Here is a 17,429-nt window from a genome sequence, read left to right on the forward strand (position 1 = left end):
GTCAGCTTCCAGAGCAGTTCTGATGAATGGGTCCTGCTCCACCTGATCCGGCCAGCCGACCCGACCAGCCCGTGCTCAGACGCACCTCGGCCACACAGCGGCGAGCACAGGTCTTCTCATTTCCCACGCTGCTCCACCACGTTCCACGTGGCCAGTCGGACTTATCCACCCCCACACACCGGGACCTCCAGACTAGAAGACAGGCCACAGATTCTCAAAGTATCAAACCTTAGCTGTCGAGGTCAAACTCAAGTATGAAACTTCCATTCAGAAGTCTGAGCACCTCAGTTCACTCTGATTCCTGTTCCCCTTTCAAACTCGTGGCAGAACCAGTGAGCAACCACTGAAGCACTTTACCACCGTCTGGCTTTCCGAACATGCACTTCTCCCTGGTTTCTAAAAAGATTTTAAACCCGAATGGCAGACATCATTTTCTATTTCTTTGCATTATCGACATTTAGAACAGGACTGTGTCTAAGATATCACTTTAGTTTGTTAACCACAAATGAATATGTTTTTGGAGAAAATTGGGCTGATAATCAAGTTTTTTCAAAAGAGAAACATTTTTCCTTAAGCCCCCTCCAAGACTGCCTATGTTGAAAAAGAAAACACTGCTACGCGTCTAAAATCTAACAAGTGCTGTGGCTGCTTTTCAAAGGTGTTTAACGCAACCTGAGCATGTCATGAGCACTGTGCCGACGAGTGAACCCTGACCTATCTCACTGAGAGAGGTTGACAGCGACGTTCTAAGGACATATTTTTGAACCGGTTTTAGTCTTCTCCTGAGGTTATGTTTACTGATTTGAGAGAGAAGGGAGGGAGGACAGAGAGACAGAGAAAAACATCAATCGGTTGCCTCCCATACACACCCCGGCCAGGGATCGAAACCACAACCTTTTGATGGATGGACGATGCTCCCACCGACTGAGCCCCTGACCGGGGTATATCTAACCACGTATTTTTCAAGCTCACTTTTCTTACGCAAACTTCATGAAATAACAAAATTGTTACTATTACATGTCAATTTCCTCCTTTTTTTTTTTTTTTTGCACTGATTGTTACCTCACAAAGGTAGCACAGTGGTGCGTCATCTGGGGGGTCACGGCCCACTTTGTAACAAAAACCGAAGACACTGCCGCTGCCCCTTTGGCAGGCCAGCACGCCCCCCCAGCAGCAGCTCCGTGTCTCCTCACGGGCGCGGAACACCCAGGACAAAGCGAGCGCCGTATCAGCCCCGGGCATACATCTCTGCCACACCTCTCGAAGCTGGATTTATTTTTTAGTGGCTTATTAAAATGCTGACACATTTGTAAATATGACAATACTATAGAAGTACATAAGATTAGAAAAGAAAGCCCCTCCCTTCCTGCCCAGTGCTAACCACTGTTAACAGTTTGAGGTCTATATATCCAGACTGTTAACTACACATACACAAACATTCGAACATACATACATACATACATACATAGTTTTTTACTTAACCAAAACCCAGTTATATTCTTTATATTGCTTCTGCTTTTTTTCCTAAACTGGAGAGCTTATTTGTAAAGTAGATGTAGGTAATTTTTTCGAGCATCTTCATTCCATTTCTTGTTTAGCCGCATTGTGATTTACTTAAACTGCTCCCTCCCGAGGCAGCACTGGGCTGGTCCGTATTCCGCGCTCCCAGCCGTGCTGCGGTGAGCGCCCGTGCGCACATGTGCTCGGGCATGTGCTGGAGAACAGCTAGAGGAGGGAGGCAAGCGAATGTCTGAGAATTTTCAATCTCTGCAGGCACTGCCGAGGACTCAGTCGGTTCAGGCAACCACACCGACGATGTCTACGACGCCCGATTTCCTACACTTGGCAAGGCTGGAGAGTATCAAACTTTTAAATTTACTCAGTTCAGGGATAAAAATATCTCATTTTTTAACTTGCATTTTCCTCATCACCAATGCAATGAAACATCTTTCCATTTATTTTAAAAATTATTTGCTCTCTTTCATCTGTAACTGTCTCTACGTATCTTCCACCAACTTTTCTAAATTGTGGGTTTTTTCATATTAACTCTTTGGAATCTTTATATAATGTGGATATTAACCTTTTGTCTCTTACATATTTTGTAACATAAATGTTTTAATTTTTTATATAATCTGTCTGTTTGTGTCACGTATGGCTTCTGGTTTTAACTTACAAAGGCATTTCTTAGCCAGATAACTATTCCAATACTCACATCTAAAAAGTATTTTTAGAATTGTATCTTTTATGTTTGACCCGCTTGAACTTATTTTTGTCCAGGGCCTGAGCTAGAGACTGGACCCAGTGCGGAGCCCGAGACAGAGCCTTCAGGTCAGTTCCGACCCAGCGTCTTGCACAGAGGAGCCTAGGACACAGACCTGCTCGCCTTCCTGCCCCCCCCCCCCGTACAATGTACTACGCTTCTCCACCATGACGACACCCGAAGATACGTGTACTCACACAGAACTGAAGTGACAGGGAGAACAAAAACATCTACTCAGAGGCAGACTTCCTGACAGGGATAGAGCACTTACCCATTGCCCTTTAACCTCCACCAGGAAAGCAAAGGTTTAAAAGCAAAACAGACGTTTAAGGTTTCATTCTTACAGCAGAGCTAAACTCTACTCATCTCATCAAGCTGGCGGTTAACTAGCCAATTTAAGAAAAAGGACTCAATATTATTGTAAAAAAATTATGTTTCAAAAATTAGCAATATTTCCTTACTAAAATACAGATCTGTAACATTTCCAACACATCCTTATCTCAAGGAGAGAACATTACTTTTCTGCACCTTGTGTTGCAACAAAATCCAATTACAAAAACATTAGGCTTTTTTTATTTTAAACGGTGTAATAAGCCAATTTTGGAACAAGGTCCTATCTGATGTCACATAGAGCCTTCATGATTTCTAGATTCCTGATCTTCCATGACATTACATAATTTACAATGAATGCACTTTAAAAGGCACGCATTTCAGGTTTGCAGCAATGTGGGTGAGGCAGCCTCAGGCCATTAGAAAACATGACGGAGTAGGAGGAGGTGGAAAAACTGTAACCCTGGCCCCTGGCATCACTGCTCAGGTGCAGAGAGGTGCCTGCCCCCCACGGAAGCCAGTTCTTTCCACGCAGGAGCAAGGCTGGCACCCAGCACACTCAGGCACTCAGAAACCATGTGCAGAAAGGACTGGAATGTATTTGAAGATATACTCAATACTGAAGTCTCAGTCAGATTCTGGGCCTTTGGCCTTCACTCCCCTATATCCAGCCCATAATTAGAGAAAAAGTGATCAAGAAAATGGGAAAAGGGACTGACCTCTCTGTTCTTCCCTTATATTTTGGCCCATTAAAGACCATATATTCTATGCAGAGACCCAATGTACACACATAAAACGCATGAGTAATAGTACAACACCCTCCCTCTGTACTTCAAAGACATGGAGTCCTGGTATGGGAAACATTTGTCTCACCTCCGCACTTGCGTAGTTCTGTTAAAACGTCAACCCACCCCTTCTGTTTTTCAATGCTAACAGTAATGCAAAGTCAAGCCACTTCTCAGACTCTTATTCTTAAATTGATAACTAGATGAACAACTAATTTCTTTCAGAGAATAATTTAGTCGACCGCATTGCTATATTCTTTCTTACACTGGTTCTTGTTGTCTTAGTTGCAATCATAAGATTATATTTAATTAAGAAAGCAGATTAACTGTATTTAATTCACTCCTCTTCACAGTTCAAAGTTTACATGGTCAAAGGGAGAAAAAAAAAAGATGTTTTTGACCTAAAGACACAGAAGTTATCATTGGCAATTATAAAAATAATGCTAGAGTATTTTGCATTTAAAACTTAATTTTTAAAGACTACTCATAGTATGTAAGTCGTAATCTGAACTCAGAAATTACCATATCATTACAGATTTAGAAATAAGCAACGCTGTACTACAAACCCATTTTCCTTGACAGCTCTATTTTAAAGTAATGTCAATAAATTTTTAAATGTCTTCTTTCGGTGTACTAGAAAAGGAAGAAGAATGAGCCTATACTTCAGAGACCCGGAAGCTGGATTACTGGAGGTCACTTTCACGTTGTCCAGTCAACTCCAAAGGAAGGACGATGATGGTCACGAACAAAACCACACGTCACCGCTATCGTTCTTACCATGACTATGTCTCCCGGTTGGATCGTGATCTCATCGTGACTTCTGGACTCAAAGGGGTACAGTGCACGGTAATACACCACTTTCACGTCCTCCTGTGCGGAGATTGTGAGCGGGCCCTTTTCTGTTCACAAAAAAAGGGGGGGCGGGGGCAGAAATGGGAAAAATGAAACATTACACAGAACACAAACGCGTGACGAGCTGAACAGCCGACGCCTCCACATCCAAACAACCCGTCCATTGCAGAGGTTTCTGGCACAGGCCCTGAAGGCCGAAGGAAGCCACACCCGATGCCACACCTCAGACCCGCCGCAGGGTGTCAGGGAAGCCTCTACACAAAGGCCACCTCAGTGCCACGTGCAGTGAGGCTGAGGCTCTGGGCTCTGCCCGCTGGTTTACACTCCAGCGCGGCACACGGTGAGCTCCACGGCCCTGCCCCTCCAGGGTGTCCAGTACAATGAAGCAGTTCCAATGGGACCTGAAATCTGGATGAGCCGAAAGAAAGTCCGTTTGGGGAGGGCAACGCAGCACAGCTTCCCACGTGAACAGACACGGGAGCGGTGATGGTTAGGCTCCAAATGCAGGCTTGTAAAACCCAAGAGCCTATTTCACCCAGAAGAGTTCCTACTGACAATCCCGGGTGAAGTGCGGGGTTGAGCCTAAGGACAGGTCCTAGACGAAGATAACTTAGATTTTAAATGAGATAAAATTTAAAGAATGAGTGCGAGCAGAGGAGGGTCCGGACCCGGTCAACCATGACGACTCCCGGGCCCTCTGAACTGCTTCACCCCGGCGCTCTGACGCACGGCCGCCCTCCCTGGAGGCAGAAAAAGGAAGACGCCGTGCGCTGTGGTCTGGGAGCTGCTGTGCAGACTGTCCACTGACCGAAGGGAAAAGCCCTGATCTAGGAGGGAACAGAAGGAACTGAAACTGACTGCCCCAGATCAAATCATGGAAAACTGATTTTCATATAAAGCAGTCGGAAAACATGTCTGCACACGGCCGGGGCTCTGGTGCGGGCCTGACGATTGTCCCGGGCGGCGTGCGCTGCCAGGCAGGAGGGCGGCGGCCCCACCTCGGAGCCCTCACCCCGCCCCTGCCCACTGTGCCACAGGAAACAGGCCTTTAAGGAACAGCGTGTTTCTGTCTTTTCTGTCAGTATACCAGCAAAAAGCATGCTGACGATCAAAGTCAGTGTAATTTACTATACAAAGAAAAAGGCAATCACTTTGTTCAGCTGAGTAGAGTCTGCACAGCAGTAAAGCATTATACAGCCACATGAGAATTTTAAAAATACATTCTAGTTTGCAACTGATATGAGGGATGCTTTCTAGCAATTTAAAAGTTTTCCATTCATCATTACTTCATGAGAAAATTTATGATAAAAGGGCAGAAAACAGTCACACCCCTGAAAAGGTGAAGACCACGGTTCGATGCGGGGCAGACTGAAGACAGTGAGTGTCACATCGGCTCAGGCACACAGGAGAGGTACCGCTCCCTGTTCTGGAGAGAGCCCAGGAACTCCCAGAGAAAACACCGGAGAACGAGAGAGGCGGCGGGAAGCTCGGGACCTCCGCCGGAGCCCGGGCGTCTGGGTGAGGAGCCCTGGCAACGAGACTCAAGCGCTGTTGTTGGCAAAAGACTCCGGAGGCTGGTGTAATGGCAGCCACAGGCTGGCACGGTGGTGGCAGAGTTGAACAGAGCCTCATAACCCTACAGAACGAACAGCTGCACTGTCCCAAAAAAGAAGCCTGACATTGTCACCTCTATTAATATAGCAGGGTAGGGCCCGATTACATAGGGACATTTCTCAGGAGGGTGTGAGAGCGCAGATGACTGCTTTTCTAGAACGTTTTGGCCCCTAGTACCTGCGGTGGACCAGGGTGCGTGGACAGCCGGCTTAGCGGGTTCGTGGTGTTGCGGGAAGAGCCGGCCCAGCTTGTCTTGAGCTTCCTGTCTGCCTCTGTCTTCGCCATCCTTCTTCCTGGCGCTCTCCTCCCTCTTGAGTTTTTCCTCTTCGTGGAGCTTCCGCGGCCGCTGATGCTCATCGTCCTGCTGTGCGCGCTCCAGGCACTGCCTGTCCCTCTCCTGCGCTCGCCTGTCAACAACACGCTTAATTACAGCAAGGACACGACTCCGGGTTAGCGCACAAACCGCTCCACCTGATCCACGGGGTGCTCTGGACACAGGACTCCAGATCAATGAAACAAAGGCTCTAGGGGCCCCTGCTCTGAGTGAGATGAGACCGTGCGATTCAGAGAAACATGGGAAGCATTTCTCATGTAGCTTATCAAACTATCAGAATAGTATCAAAACACTTCTCCATTTTAAAACTGGTCTATAACTGCAAAACAACAAAGTCGTAACACATGTGGGGACATGGCTCCCATAAAGGGAAAGGACACCCCATACTGAAGTGACACACTGCCCCAGCGAGTCCACGAGCCATGGGGTGACTGAGGGCACACCTTGTCCGACGCACACACAGAGCCCCCCAGCATGCGGCCAAGAGCAACAGATCACTGTGAGCCCCTGAGGTAGTAACCGTCCATCATGAACAATGACTCCTGAACAGTTCAGTGAGTCTGACTTCTCCATGCTTGTTTTTCAAAGCCGGTGACACAAAGAGATCACAGCAATTAAATGCAGGCCTTGAAAATAAAATACTTGAAATGCACACTGTAGGAGAGGAAGAAATAGGGAGACAAACACTGATGTACAAGAGAAACACCAATTGGTTGCCTCTCACACGCACCCATCCGGGGACCTGGCCTGCACCCTGGCGTGTGTTCTGACTGGGAACTGAACTGGCAACCTTTTGGTTTGCAGGATGATGTCCAACCCACTGAGTCCCACTGGTCAAGGCTAAATGCACACTTTAGATGGAACTAACGTGCATTAATAAGTGATATGTTAGTGATAACACACTTAAACTACGTTCACCCTCACGCTGGGCAGGCAGGGCCTGTCACGGTCACCCACATTGCGCAGACGAAGAACATGAGGTCCCACAGCCACACCCGCCTGGGGTTCGATCCCAGAGCCCACACCCTGACCCACTGTCCTGTGACGTGGCCTCTGCACAAAGGTCACCTCCCAGAATCAGGAAACCCCCCAATGGAACACAATACAAGCAAATAAAACTTTTATTCTCCACTTAAAAAATATTACACTTATTTCTATTCTTTATCAATGGAAAAATGTAGTGCAGTAGAATTCTTTTTAACTTAAACATTTTACTTACAATTTTAAAGGTTTTATTTTATTTATTTTTAGAGAGTGGGGAAGAAAGAGCGGAAGAGAGAGAAACAACCATGCGTGGTTGCCTGCGCACCCTACCCAGCTGGGGACCTGGCCCGCACCCAGGCACGTGCCCTGACCGGGACTCCACCGACGACCCTCTGGTCCACAGGCCGGCGCTCAGTCCACCGAGCCACACCAGCCGGCCCTACTTACAATTTTAAACCATCGTAAGAAAACAGAAAAAAACTTTTGGGAGTGGTAGGGGTGGTTAACTGTTCATCATGACAACAACAACAAAACCCCCACAATAAAATCTGCTTCCATATTTTCTTCTAACAAGGTCAGTCACCGTTTACAGGGCACGGCCACGTAGTTTCTAAAGTTACATTCTGGACACTATTTATCACGTGCCCACAAGCACAAAATCTGACCTTTCTGCATTACAGTATTCTGTGCCATTTCTATTCTGAAGGAATGCGCAGGTTCAGTGTGGCCCACAGTGCGAGTGCGGAAGGCGTTTCACAAACTCTGAAGGTAAGAAAAGGATGGGTTGGTCAGCACATCCGAGGAATTCATCCTTGCTCCATAATCCTAACCCTGCTCCCAAGGCAACCAAAACTTGTTCTTCAAATTGGTTTGAGACCCTACCCACCTACCCATCGGCATGAAAACACACAAACAAAAGTACCCAAAGCACCAGACTCAAAACACCACAAAGACCCAGATCAGAAACTCGCCCCACTCCGGGCGGTGGAACTAAGCTCCGCCCACTGGAGTCAGTGACCTGCCTAAACAAACTGTCTGATTCGTCATCTTTTTAGTCTAATTTCAATAATCAAATTTTACAAATTATACTACATCATGGAGATGTTTGGTCATTTTTGTTTCTTAGTGTCTATTTTTATTTTTAATTGTTCTTTAATCAATAAATTACAATGAAGTATTTTTTCTATTACCATTTAATCCCCTTATATCCTCCTCCCTGCTTAGTGTCTAAAATTAATAAAGTTTAAGAAGCAAATACCCAGTGACAAAAGCAAAAGCAGACCCACCAGAAGTTTAAAAATGTCTACAGTCTACTGCAGAAAGTTACAAGTAAAAACCACAAATGCAAAGATTCAGACACAAACAAACAGAAACAAGAGTCTATCCGCACGCAGCAGCAAATGTTCTGCTTCTGTGCTCAGGTTTACTCTGCAGCTGAAGAGAGGAGAAAGGGGAGTCCTTCCTGAGAAACCCTGGGTGGCAGAACCCCCCCCACTGCTGTTAAAAGGCTGTGAACTGGAAAAGTAACTTGGTCATTGGCATGCAAATGAGCTCACCAAGTGTGCCAATTTCCTTGGATAATTCCACTTATCTGCATAGTGGTGACTTGGGTGAGCTCTGGGAACCAACCAAAAACTTCAGGGGTGCTCACACATGCAAAGATTTGCACACACGCATGTTTGTGCGGACACACGTGCCTGGGGCTGGGGTTCTGTCTGCTGCAGAAAGCCCTCGGAGAGGCCAGGCAAGGAGCAGTGAGCACTCAGGGTTCCTTCCCGACGGGTCCGCAACCGCCCAGGAGACTCACCTCTGGGCTTCCTCCTTCTGTCTTTCCAGTTCGGTGATCCTTCGCTCCTGTTCTCTCTGTTTCAGCCGTTCAGCCTCTATGGACCTTTGTTTCTGGAACTGCTGCTTATTATGCATTTCTCTTAGTTCCTATAAATAATGAAAACCAGGCGATGCATGAGGAGACAGGCACTGCCACCGTTGGTCTAGGAGCACACGGTGCAGCAATGCACTGTGGAGAAGCCCACACGCCCAGGAGATAACACTTCAGATGTGAAACACGCTAACTACACAAGTTCACACGGCTGATCTGCACAGGCTGAGTAGGACCCCACCGCAGCGAGCCACCCACAGGGCAGCTGTTGATTTTGGTCGCAAATTAGATGAAAAAATGAAAGCTACACTAAGTGAAATGAAGGAAAATGCACAGGGAATCCATAGTGATGGGAAGGAAACTGGGACAAATCAATGGAGTGGACCAGAAGGAAGAAACAACCAAACAGAAAAGAATGAAGAAACAAGAATTCAAAAAATGAAGAGAGGCATAGGAACCTCCAGGACATCTTTAAACGTTCCAACATCCGAATTATAGGGGTACCAGAAGGCAGAGGGGAAGAGCAACAAGTGGAAACCTTATTTGGACAAATAATAAAGAACTTCCCCAATCTAGCAAAGGAAATAGACTTCCAGGAAATCCAGGAAGCTCAGAGAGTCCCAAAGAAGTTGGACCCAAGAAGGAACACACCAAGGCACATCATCATTACATTAGCCAAGATTAAAATGAAGGAAAGAATCCTAGAAGCAGCAAGAGGTAAGGGGACAGTCACCTACAAAGGAGTCCCCATCAGACTGTCAGTGGATTTCTAAAAAGAGACCTTACAGGCAAGAAGGGGCTGGAAAGAGGTATTCCAAGTCATGAAATCCAAAGACCTACAACCAAGATTGCTCTATCCAGCAAAACTTTCACTTAAAATGGAAGGACAGATAAAGGGCTTCTCAGATGAGGTCGAGTTAAAGGAGTTCATCATCACCAAGCTATTACTATACAAAATGTTAAAGGGACTTATCTAAGAAAAAGATAAAAAATATGAATAGTGAATGGACAGCAAACTCAGTTATTAACAACCACACCTTAAACAAAAGCAAACTAAGTGGACACCTAAAACAGGAGCGGAGCCACAGAAATGGAGATCACATGGAGGGTAAGCAACAGGGGAGTGAAAAGAGGGGCACTGGGAGAAGGTACAGAGAATAAGTAGCATAGATGGTGGGGAGAAAATAGACAGGGGGAGGGCATGAGTAGTGTGGGAAATGTAGAAGCTAAAGAACTTATGAGACATGGACATGAACTAAAAGGGGGGAAGGGTGGGGGAGGGGGTGTGCAGGATGGAGGGGAATGAAGAGGGAAATGGGACAACTGTAATGGCATAATCAATAAAATATATTAAAAAGAAAGAAAATAAAAATGCCCTGTGATTTCTTTCAGGGAAGACATTTTTAAGGTGACAAATCAATCTGGAGTCATTAAGTTCTCCATTTAGGAAACGAAAGACCTACTGGGAGAAGTAGCTGAGAAAAACTTTACACGGATTTGATCAGCTTTTCCTCGTGGTCAGCCTCACTGAAGTGACCCTGAACATGCATTACCTCTCAGCACGATGATCCCTCCACCACAACTAAAACAAAAACAGACCTACTAAGAAATTACTAAGACCCAAAACCCAGTCTCTCACTTGTGGCTCTCCCCATAACCACCTTGTTTTTCTAATACCGCAACAACTTTATTGCATGTAGTTCAGTAACACCACAACAACTTATTTCTTAGATATTTCTCTAACAAGACGGTATCAAGTGCACCACTTTGCTGATTTTTCTTCTGTGAGTTCTGTTCACAGGTATATGTTTTACACTAGATACAGTGTATAATAATTTAATATTATGTCCTAATAAAGTATAACACCCTTCTTAAGGAAAAAAGAAATTCTTAAACATGTATTCAAGAAATTTTAGTTACATGTTATACACAAAAATATGAGAAAGATGAAACTCCTATAAAATGTGTAGTATATATAAATTAATTAAGATTTTTACCACCAATAATATCCATGGAATTGTATGACACAGCAGTTTCTTAACTAGGGTCTGTGAATTGGTTTTAGGTCTGTACATACTATCGAACCACATGTAACATGGGCAAAGAAGCCTTTGATTCTCAAAGGGGGTCTTTCATCAGACAGATTATGAACCACAATAAGAAAGTGACTGGCAAATAAAGAGTCTGTTTTGTGTTAAGATAAATGACAATCAGCTTGCTTTTAACTTTATTTCTTCAACCAAAGAGGAAAAGTCACTTATTTCCCCTAAGGAATTAAGATATTATCACCATGCCCTGGCTGGTGTAGCTCAGTGGACTGAGCACAGGCCTGCGAACCAGAGGATCACAGTTTGATTCCCAGTCAGGGCACATGCCTGGATTGCAGGCCAGTTCCCAGGAGGGGACACACAAGAGGCAACCACAGACTGATATTTCTATCCCTCTCTCCTTCCCTCTCCCTCTAAAGATAAGTAAATAAAAAAATCCTTTAAAAAAGCGATTATCACCATAAAACGTCTTTGGCCATCTATGGCACACAGCCGAAGTATTTCTAAAACAATATGCTTGACAAATTCAATACTCAAGAAGATAAACCTGGCTGGTGTGGCTCAGTGGTTGACTGCTGGCCTGCAAATCAAAGGACTGCTGGTTCGACTCCCAGTCTAGGGCACATGCCTGGGTGTGGGCCAGTAGGGGGCAAGTGAGAGGCAACCACAGACTGATGTTTCTCTCCCTTACCCTCTCAAAAGTATAAAATAAATAAAATCTTTAAAAAAAAAGAAGAAGATGCCCTGAGAACATGGCTCACTTTCAAGTTTACTGAAGCCAGTTCCATGGCTTTGCCAGGGGCACAGAATCACCGGATTTAAAAGCTGTTTCTCTTTCATTTGGTTTTAGAGAAACTCACAAATAGATGTATTATGTGAGGTGATATTACTTAAAAGGTAAAATAGAATCCATCTGAACAGTGTGAGAGGGTCCATTTTCATAAACATTACTTTGCATAAATGCTTGTAAAGAGAGAAAAATAGCAGTAAGGGGTCTATGAAAGAGCAGCAACGAGTGGAAATCCATCGCTAACTTGACTGTGTAACTCTGCTTCTAGTTTCTGCCTCAGGCTGTCTCAGAAAGGGGAGACAAAAACAAACACGCCCTAACTACCTGAAATTCATGAACTCGGCACTGCAGATCAAAATAAGGACATAGCTCTTGTATTTATAATAATCTTTGGTGTTCATATTAAATTGGCCTCACAGAAAATAGATCTAGGTACCAGCATGAGAAACATCAGGGATTGTTTTGTCTAAACCTAAATCCCAAAGAGAAGTGCTTTTATATAAATAAACATCACTTATTTCTCACCCACGGATATTAAGTAGCACAAAATATAATTTTTATAAGGCTTTTGAGTCTTAAATTATAGTAACTTATCCTAATTAGTTGGTTGTAGAACAAATGAAAGCAATTTTAAAAGCCAATCACCAAACCCAATAAGGACAGGGGAACTTGTTTATATCCGTGTGGAAAAATCTGAAAAATAACTAAGTATTTCAAAACATAGAAACGGTATAGAAGTACCGAAATCAAGGTAAATTGATATTCTATTTACCACAAAATTATAAAATTTATTCATTCTTGATACAGTAAAAGTAGGAGTACAAAAAACATATTGACTGGTTACTTAAATTCCAAGAAGGGGTATACTAACATTCAGAGAAATATTTAAATGTTACTTCTAAATCTGAAGTCAACAGCCAACCATCCAGAAGTCCGGTTCCCGACGGCACAGGCTGGCAGCAGACGCACCCTCAGTGCCCCGGGAGAGCCAGAGAGGAATGCACAGAGGCCTGTGGGCACGGGCGTGGGTCAGGAAACAGGTGGACAGAAAGGGAACAGGGCTAGAAAACCCTGCCCTCTCGGCAACAGGAATAGCTAATTAAGGATCTTTTCTCATGTCTCTCGTACCACCAGAAAGAGAAAAATGACTCTATTTTGCCCTGAAAAGTCTGAGTTTCCCCAACATGTCTTAGCTTTCTTTACAAGGCCATAGCCCATTATTTAAAATGCCTGTGATTCTGAAGGGCACAGCTGTCAGAGGGTTGGCCGGCCGACTGGGATGGCGCAGATTCTATCACATAACATCTGTCAGCTTTTTTGAGTCTTGGGAGTGTTCTGATTATTTTTCTATGTTCAAGGAATCTGTGTAAAGTTTCTGCACTCACAAGTTGCTGAATGAGAGAGAATTTTATTACTTCTGTGCAGAAGAGGTCTTTTCAAAAATGATCACACAGATAAAAATAAAATGGAATCTTGAACAAAATAAGACAGTAAACCATGAAACAGCCAAACATGATTCTACCGATAAGAGACGGTGAGGCTGTGACTGGAATTCACACCGACCCCTCTGGCTGCCTCTGCACCTCTTCTTTCCGAGTGTTTTCCTTTCCTTCACTGTCTGCCTCCGCATGCCTTTCCCCCGACTTCTATTCTGCTCTGCAGCTCTTTGTCCAGCTCTTTTCTTTTCTCCTGCTCGCTAAACATTTTGCCTTTCCTGCCTTCACAATGAATGAGCCCGCCATGAAAGCAAGTTCTGAAAGCAAGAGCATACACGCCTTAGTTAAACCAGGAACCTTCGTCACTATAGGGGCTTTCTCATTTCAACAACTGAGCTCCTAGGAGCAATTTCTAGGACATATCAATTACAGACAGAACTTTTGTTTCGATAGCCTCTTATATCATGTGCACACACATGTGCACATGTGTACACACACACACACACTCTGTGTAAGCATGAGAGCAAAGTGAAGAAAATCACTAAGTTGGCTTGAATAAATTTCCCTTAAGAGCACTTTCCTAGAATTGTACAACTGAGAAAAGTTCATTACCCATTATTCTGGAGAAAAAAGAAAGGCACAAATATCTCACTCTCAGATGACTAGACAATTTGGCCAAGAATCTCAATTCAAAGGTCAAGTAAAAATCTCTAATATACGTCCTAATTTTTTTTCTATTTCTAGTAAGAAAAAGAAAACAGGAATTTTTGTTTTTTCCTAGCTACAAAAGCTAAATTAGCCAAAATTAAGTATAAAAGATTTTAAGCTTGCAAATGAAAGTGTTTGGGAAAAGTGTAAAATCCAGTTTTTTATGAGAACATAATTACTAAAAACTCCACTATCTACAGAAATCTCAACACATGATCACTGCTGATGCCAGCCGAGCCGCCTGCAGTCTGCTTGCACTATGAGCCGACGTGCTCAAGGGGAGGGGGTGCAGGGACGTGGCAACCACCGCCCGCATCCCCACCGGCTCTGGCTCTGTCCGACCTTTACTGTGTGAATGTGACAAAACCACCCACCTCTCTGCCCAGAGACAAGGCAATTTCTCTACTGAACAGTAAAACTTTAAAATAGGATGTAACAAAACAAAGATCTATATTCAGGGACAATCCTGAAGCTGAGGAGGGGCAGACCAATTCTTAGTTTTAGAAGAGAAAAGTCCCTTTTTAGCAGACTCCCAAGAACACGGGAGAGGTGAAGACTGGAGCCCAGCTTGTAGAGTCAACTTGATGTCGTCATCAACGGACAAGAGGACGGAGACACGTAAACACGGGATTCCGGTGAGAGACAGATGTCGTGCTGGGACCATGGGGCCAAGTCGGGGCCACGCACTCAGCCATAATTCACAGGAGTCGGTTCATTTTTACGTTTTGGATCATACACTGCTCCTCTACAAATGTGAGGACTTTCACGAAGGCTGACCAACCAGCACAATACATTTTTTGCCTGGGGGTAAATATCAACTCATCATCTAGCAGTTAGAAAAGCTAGAGGCAGGACGTAGGTGTGCGGGAAGACGCAGAACAGTTACCTTCAGCTGGTTATTGAAAATATCGATCTCCTGGAGTTTTGATCTAGTTTCTTTCTCCACTTCATCCAGCTGGTCTCGGAGCTGCTGACGAGCTAGTTCTTTTGCTTCCAAGGCTCTTTTGAGTGTAAGAAGTGAATCTCCTATTTTAGGAAAACATTGTGAGATAAGAAAAAGAAACTGGCAGTGAGGAGAATGGTTTTTAATATTCTTCCAGGTAAGGGAACTTCTGTCAGTAAAAAGCAGGTCAGGCAAATTTAAAATAAACACCTACTGTGCAAACTGTTTTGCTGAACTTGCTTTAACTGGTCACCGAGTATCTGTTTTTCTGGAATGAGCCTTCCGAGCATCTGCTGGGACTCCTGGAGGGAGGGAGGGGGACGACAGTGAGTATCGGGCACTTCCAGCCTTCTGCCCCTCACGGCCTCCTCCAGCCCCATCCCAAGGCCTCTGGGGTGAAACTGCATTTAATCACTAGTTAGAGAGATTCCTGTTTTCTGCCCAAGGAATTAACTGTTTGCCAAATGCTTTTCATTGGAGTTAAGACAAGCTTAGCTCCCTTGGTATTTCTTAAATTTTTGTTGACTTACTGCCTATTAATAAGCTCTAAAAAATGTACTCAGTGGAGAAAACTGAAAATGATGAATGATCTCTCAGCTGAGATCCAATATGATGGCAATGACCCTGTGGTTGGTAAACTGCCTCAGTAGTTGAATAGAAACCATTCTGTCCTGAACTTTGATACTTAATAGGGCTCAACTGAGGTTTACCACACACCTTAAGTTGAAAACACAAATCAAGGAGATTTTTAACCACTGGAATCTTAGCTACCACAGGTTTTTCCACCACCCAGGACAGAGCTACAATTTTAACAAGGTCCACAAAAAGTCTTGGGCCAACTATTTTTTAATTGACATAGAAAAAAAACAAACCACACGGTAACAGGGTACTGGGAGTTTTCATGGATAACTTGTCAAGCACTGTATTTGTTTAAGTTCAGCTGAAATTATCCTATACAGTTTGTATACATTTCAATAAAATGCCAGCCTTTCCAGTGTGTGATAAGAAATATTTAACTTCTATTTCTACCTTGAATTTTAAACGCTCTCTGTAACTCAATTTGGGTTGAAAAAGAGAACTGCCTTCAAACTCCCAGCACACGTTCAGTCCTTTGTGGAGCATCCTTAGATCCAGACTGGCTCGTGGGTTACAAATCTTTCTGTGCATTTGTCCGAATAGTAGAGAGATTTACTAGCTTAATGGGGAGGATTTGGAAGCATCTTCTCATATGAACAATCCACACACACCCTCCTCCCCCAAATCTGGACAAAACAGAATGTACAAATTTGACCGTTTTCCAAAAAAAGCCAACTGAGCTGCTCTGATCTACCCTAAACTGAGGCAAGGCCAATACCAGAGTTTCTTTTCTGAACCTAAACAAACAACTAAGTTTGAGATGAAGCTTGGCTAGGATCACTCAGATCATTTCACTTAGATAAACGTGACAACCCAGGTTCCTAAAACGAGTCAAGAAGGGCGACCTGCCTCTGCTGCGTAACAAGTGTCTGCTGAGTCCAGTGAGGACCGGGGACCAGTGCGTCCTCACCTACTGTGCACCTGGGCTGCTGTGAACTGCTTTCGCTTCCCCGCTCTTTCGGGAACGCCAACTTGTATTTCAGTATCCGTAAATGAGCACGCTAAGTACCAACCTTTACTGAAAATGTGTTTGGTCACGGAGCATTTAGTGAGCTAATAAATTTTCCAAGGGAACATTTTATGAAACTTCTGATAAAGAGTTAATGAAAGACTTATAAAGAGAGCTGGAACATAGAAGAAAACACTTTTAAAAAGTGTGTGCATTTTTTAAGATTTTCAAACAACTTGTAGCAGTGAACGTCTGATTCTATTCACCTTACGTCATACCCCAGTATTCTCCTTTTCAAAGCACATGAAACAACATGACAGAAATGAAGGAAAAAGCACACACACTTAGACAACTGATAGATTTCCACACCCGTCTCTCAGCAGCTGAAGGAGTCACACAGAACGGACTCCCAGACCCCATGAGTCAATGTGACCTGACTGAGGTTCAGGGCCGCCCCACCCGAGTACAAGGCAGTGCACATTCTTCTGAAATGACGTGAAATATTCTCCCAACAGAACACATGCTGAGCCATCCAGTAAGTCTCAATAAAGTTAAAGGGATTAAGGACTGAAATCATAAAGTATGCTCACAGATCATAACATAAATTAATCGGTAATTAGTAAGATAGCTGGAAAAAAAATCCAAGTTTCTGGAAACTAAACAGCGCAATTCTAAATAACTCATCAAAGGAAAAATAGCAAAGGTCTTGAATTGAGTATGAAAACACACCATATGAAGAGCCTGTAGCACAGCTACGGCAGCATTAGAGGGTATCCGTATCAAATGCAGAGTGGCCCAAACGAAGTGCTGTAAGCTTCCACCTTATGAAGCTAAAAATAAATAAATTAAACCAAAAATAGAGATAAGGAATAAAAAGCCTT

General features: G+C 44.0%; 1 protein-coding gene across 9 annotated transcripts in view; it reads right to left on the reverse strand.

Moving 5' to 3' along the window:
* Positions 1 to 17,429, reverse strand: part of ITSN1 (intersectin 1) — a 169,997-nt gene that overhangs the window by 60,938 nt on the left and 91,630 nt on the right. For all 9 annotated transcript variants that reach the window (XM_053657689.1, XM_037127146.2, XM_053657685.1 and 6 more), the window contains 5 exons: positions 15,178 to 15,265; positions 14,907 to 15,046; positions 8,967 to 9,094; positions 6,019 to 6,248; positions 4,153 to 4,274 (listed from right to left, as the gene is read on the reverse strand). In XM_053657689.1, coding sequence (XP_053513664.1) covers positions 4,153 to 4,274; positions 6,019 to 6,248; positions 8,967 to 9,094; positions 14,907 to 15,046; positions 15,178 to 15,265 — 708 coding nt within the window. The remainder of the gene's footprint in view (positions 1 to 4,152; positions 4,275 to 6,018; positions 6,249 to 8,966; positions 9,095 to 14,906; positions 15,047 to 15,177; positions 15,266 to 17,429) is intronic.

This window comes from Artibeus jamaicensis, unplaced genomic scaffold, assembly GCF_021234435.1.
Source record: "Artibeus jamaicensis isolate MK-2021 breed Jamaican fruit bat unplaced genomic scaffold, CSHL_Jam_final scaffold_474, whole genome shotgun sequence".
NCBI lineage: Eukaryota > Metazoa > Chordata > Mammalia > Chiroptera > Phyllostomidae > Artibeus > Artibeus jamaicensis.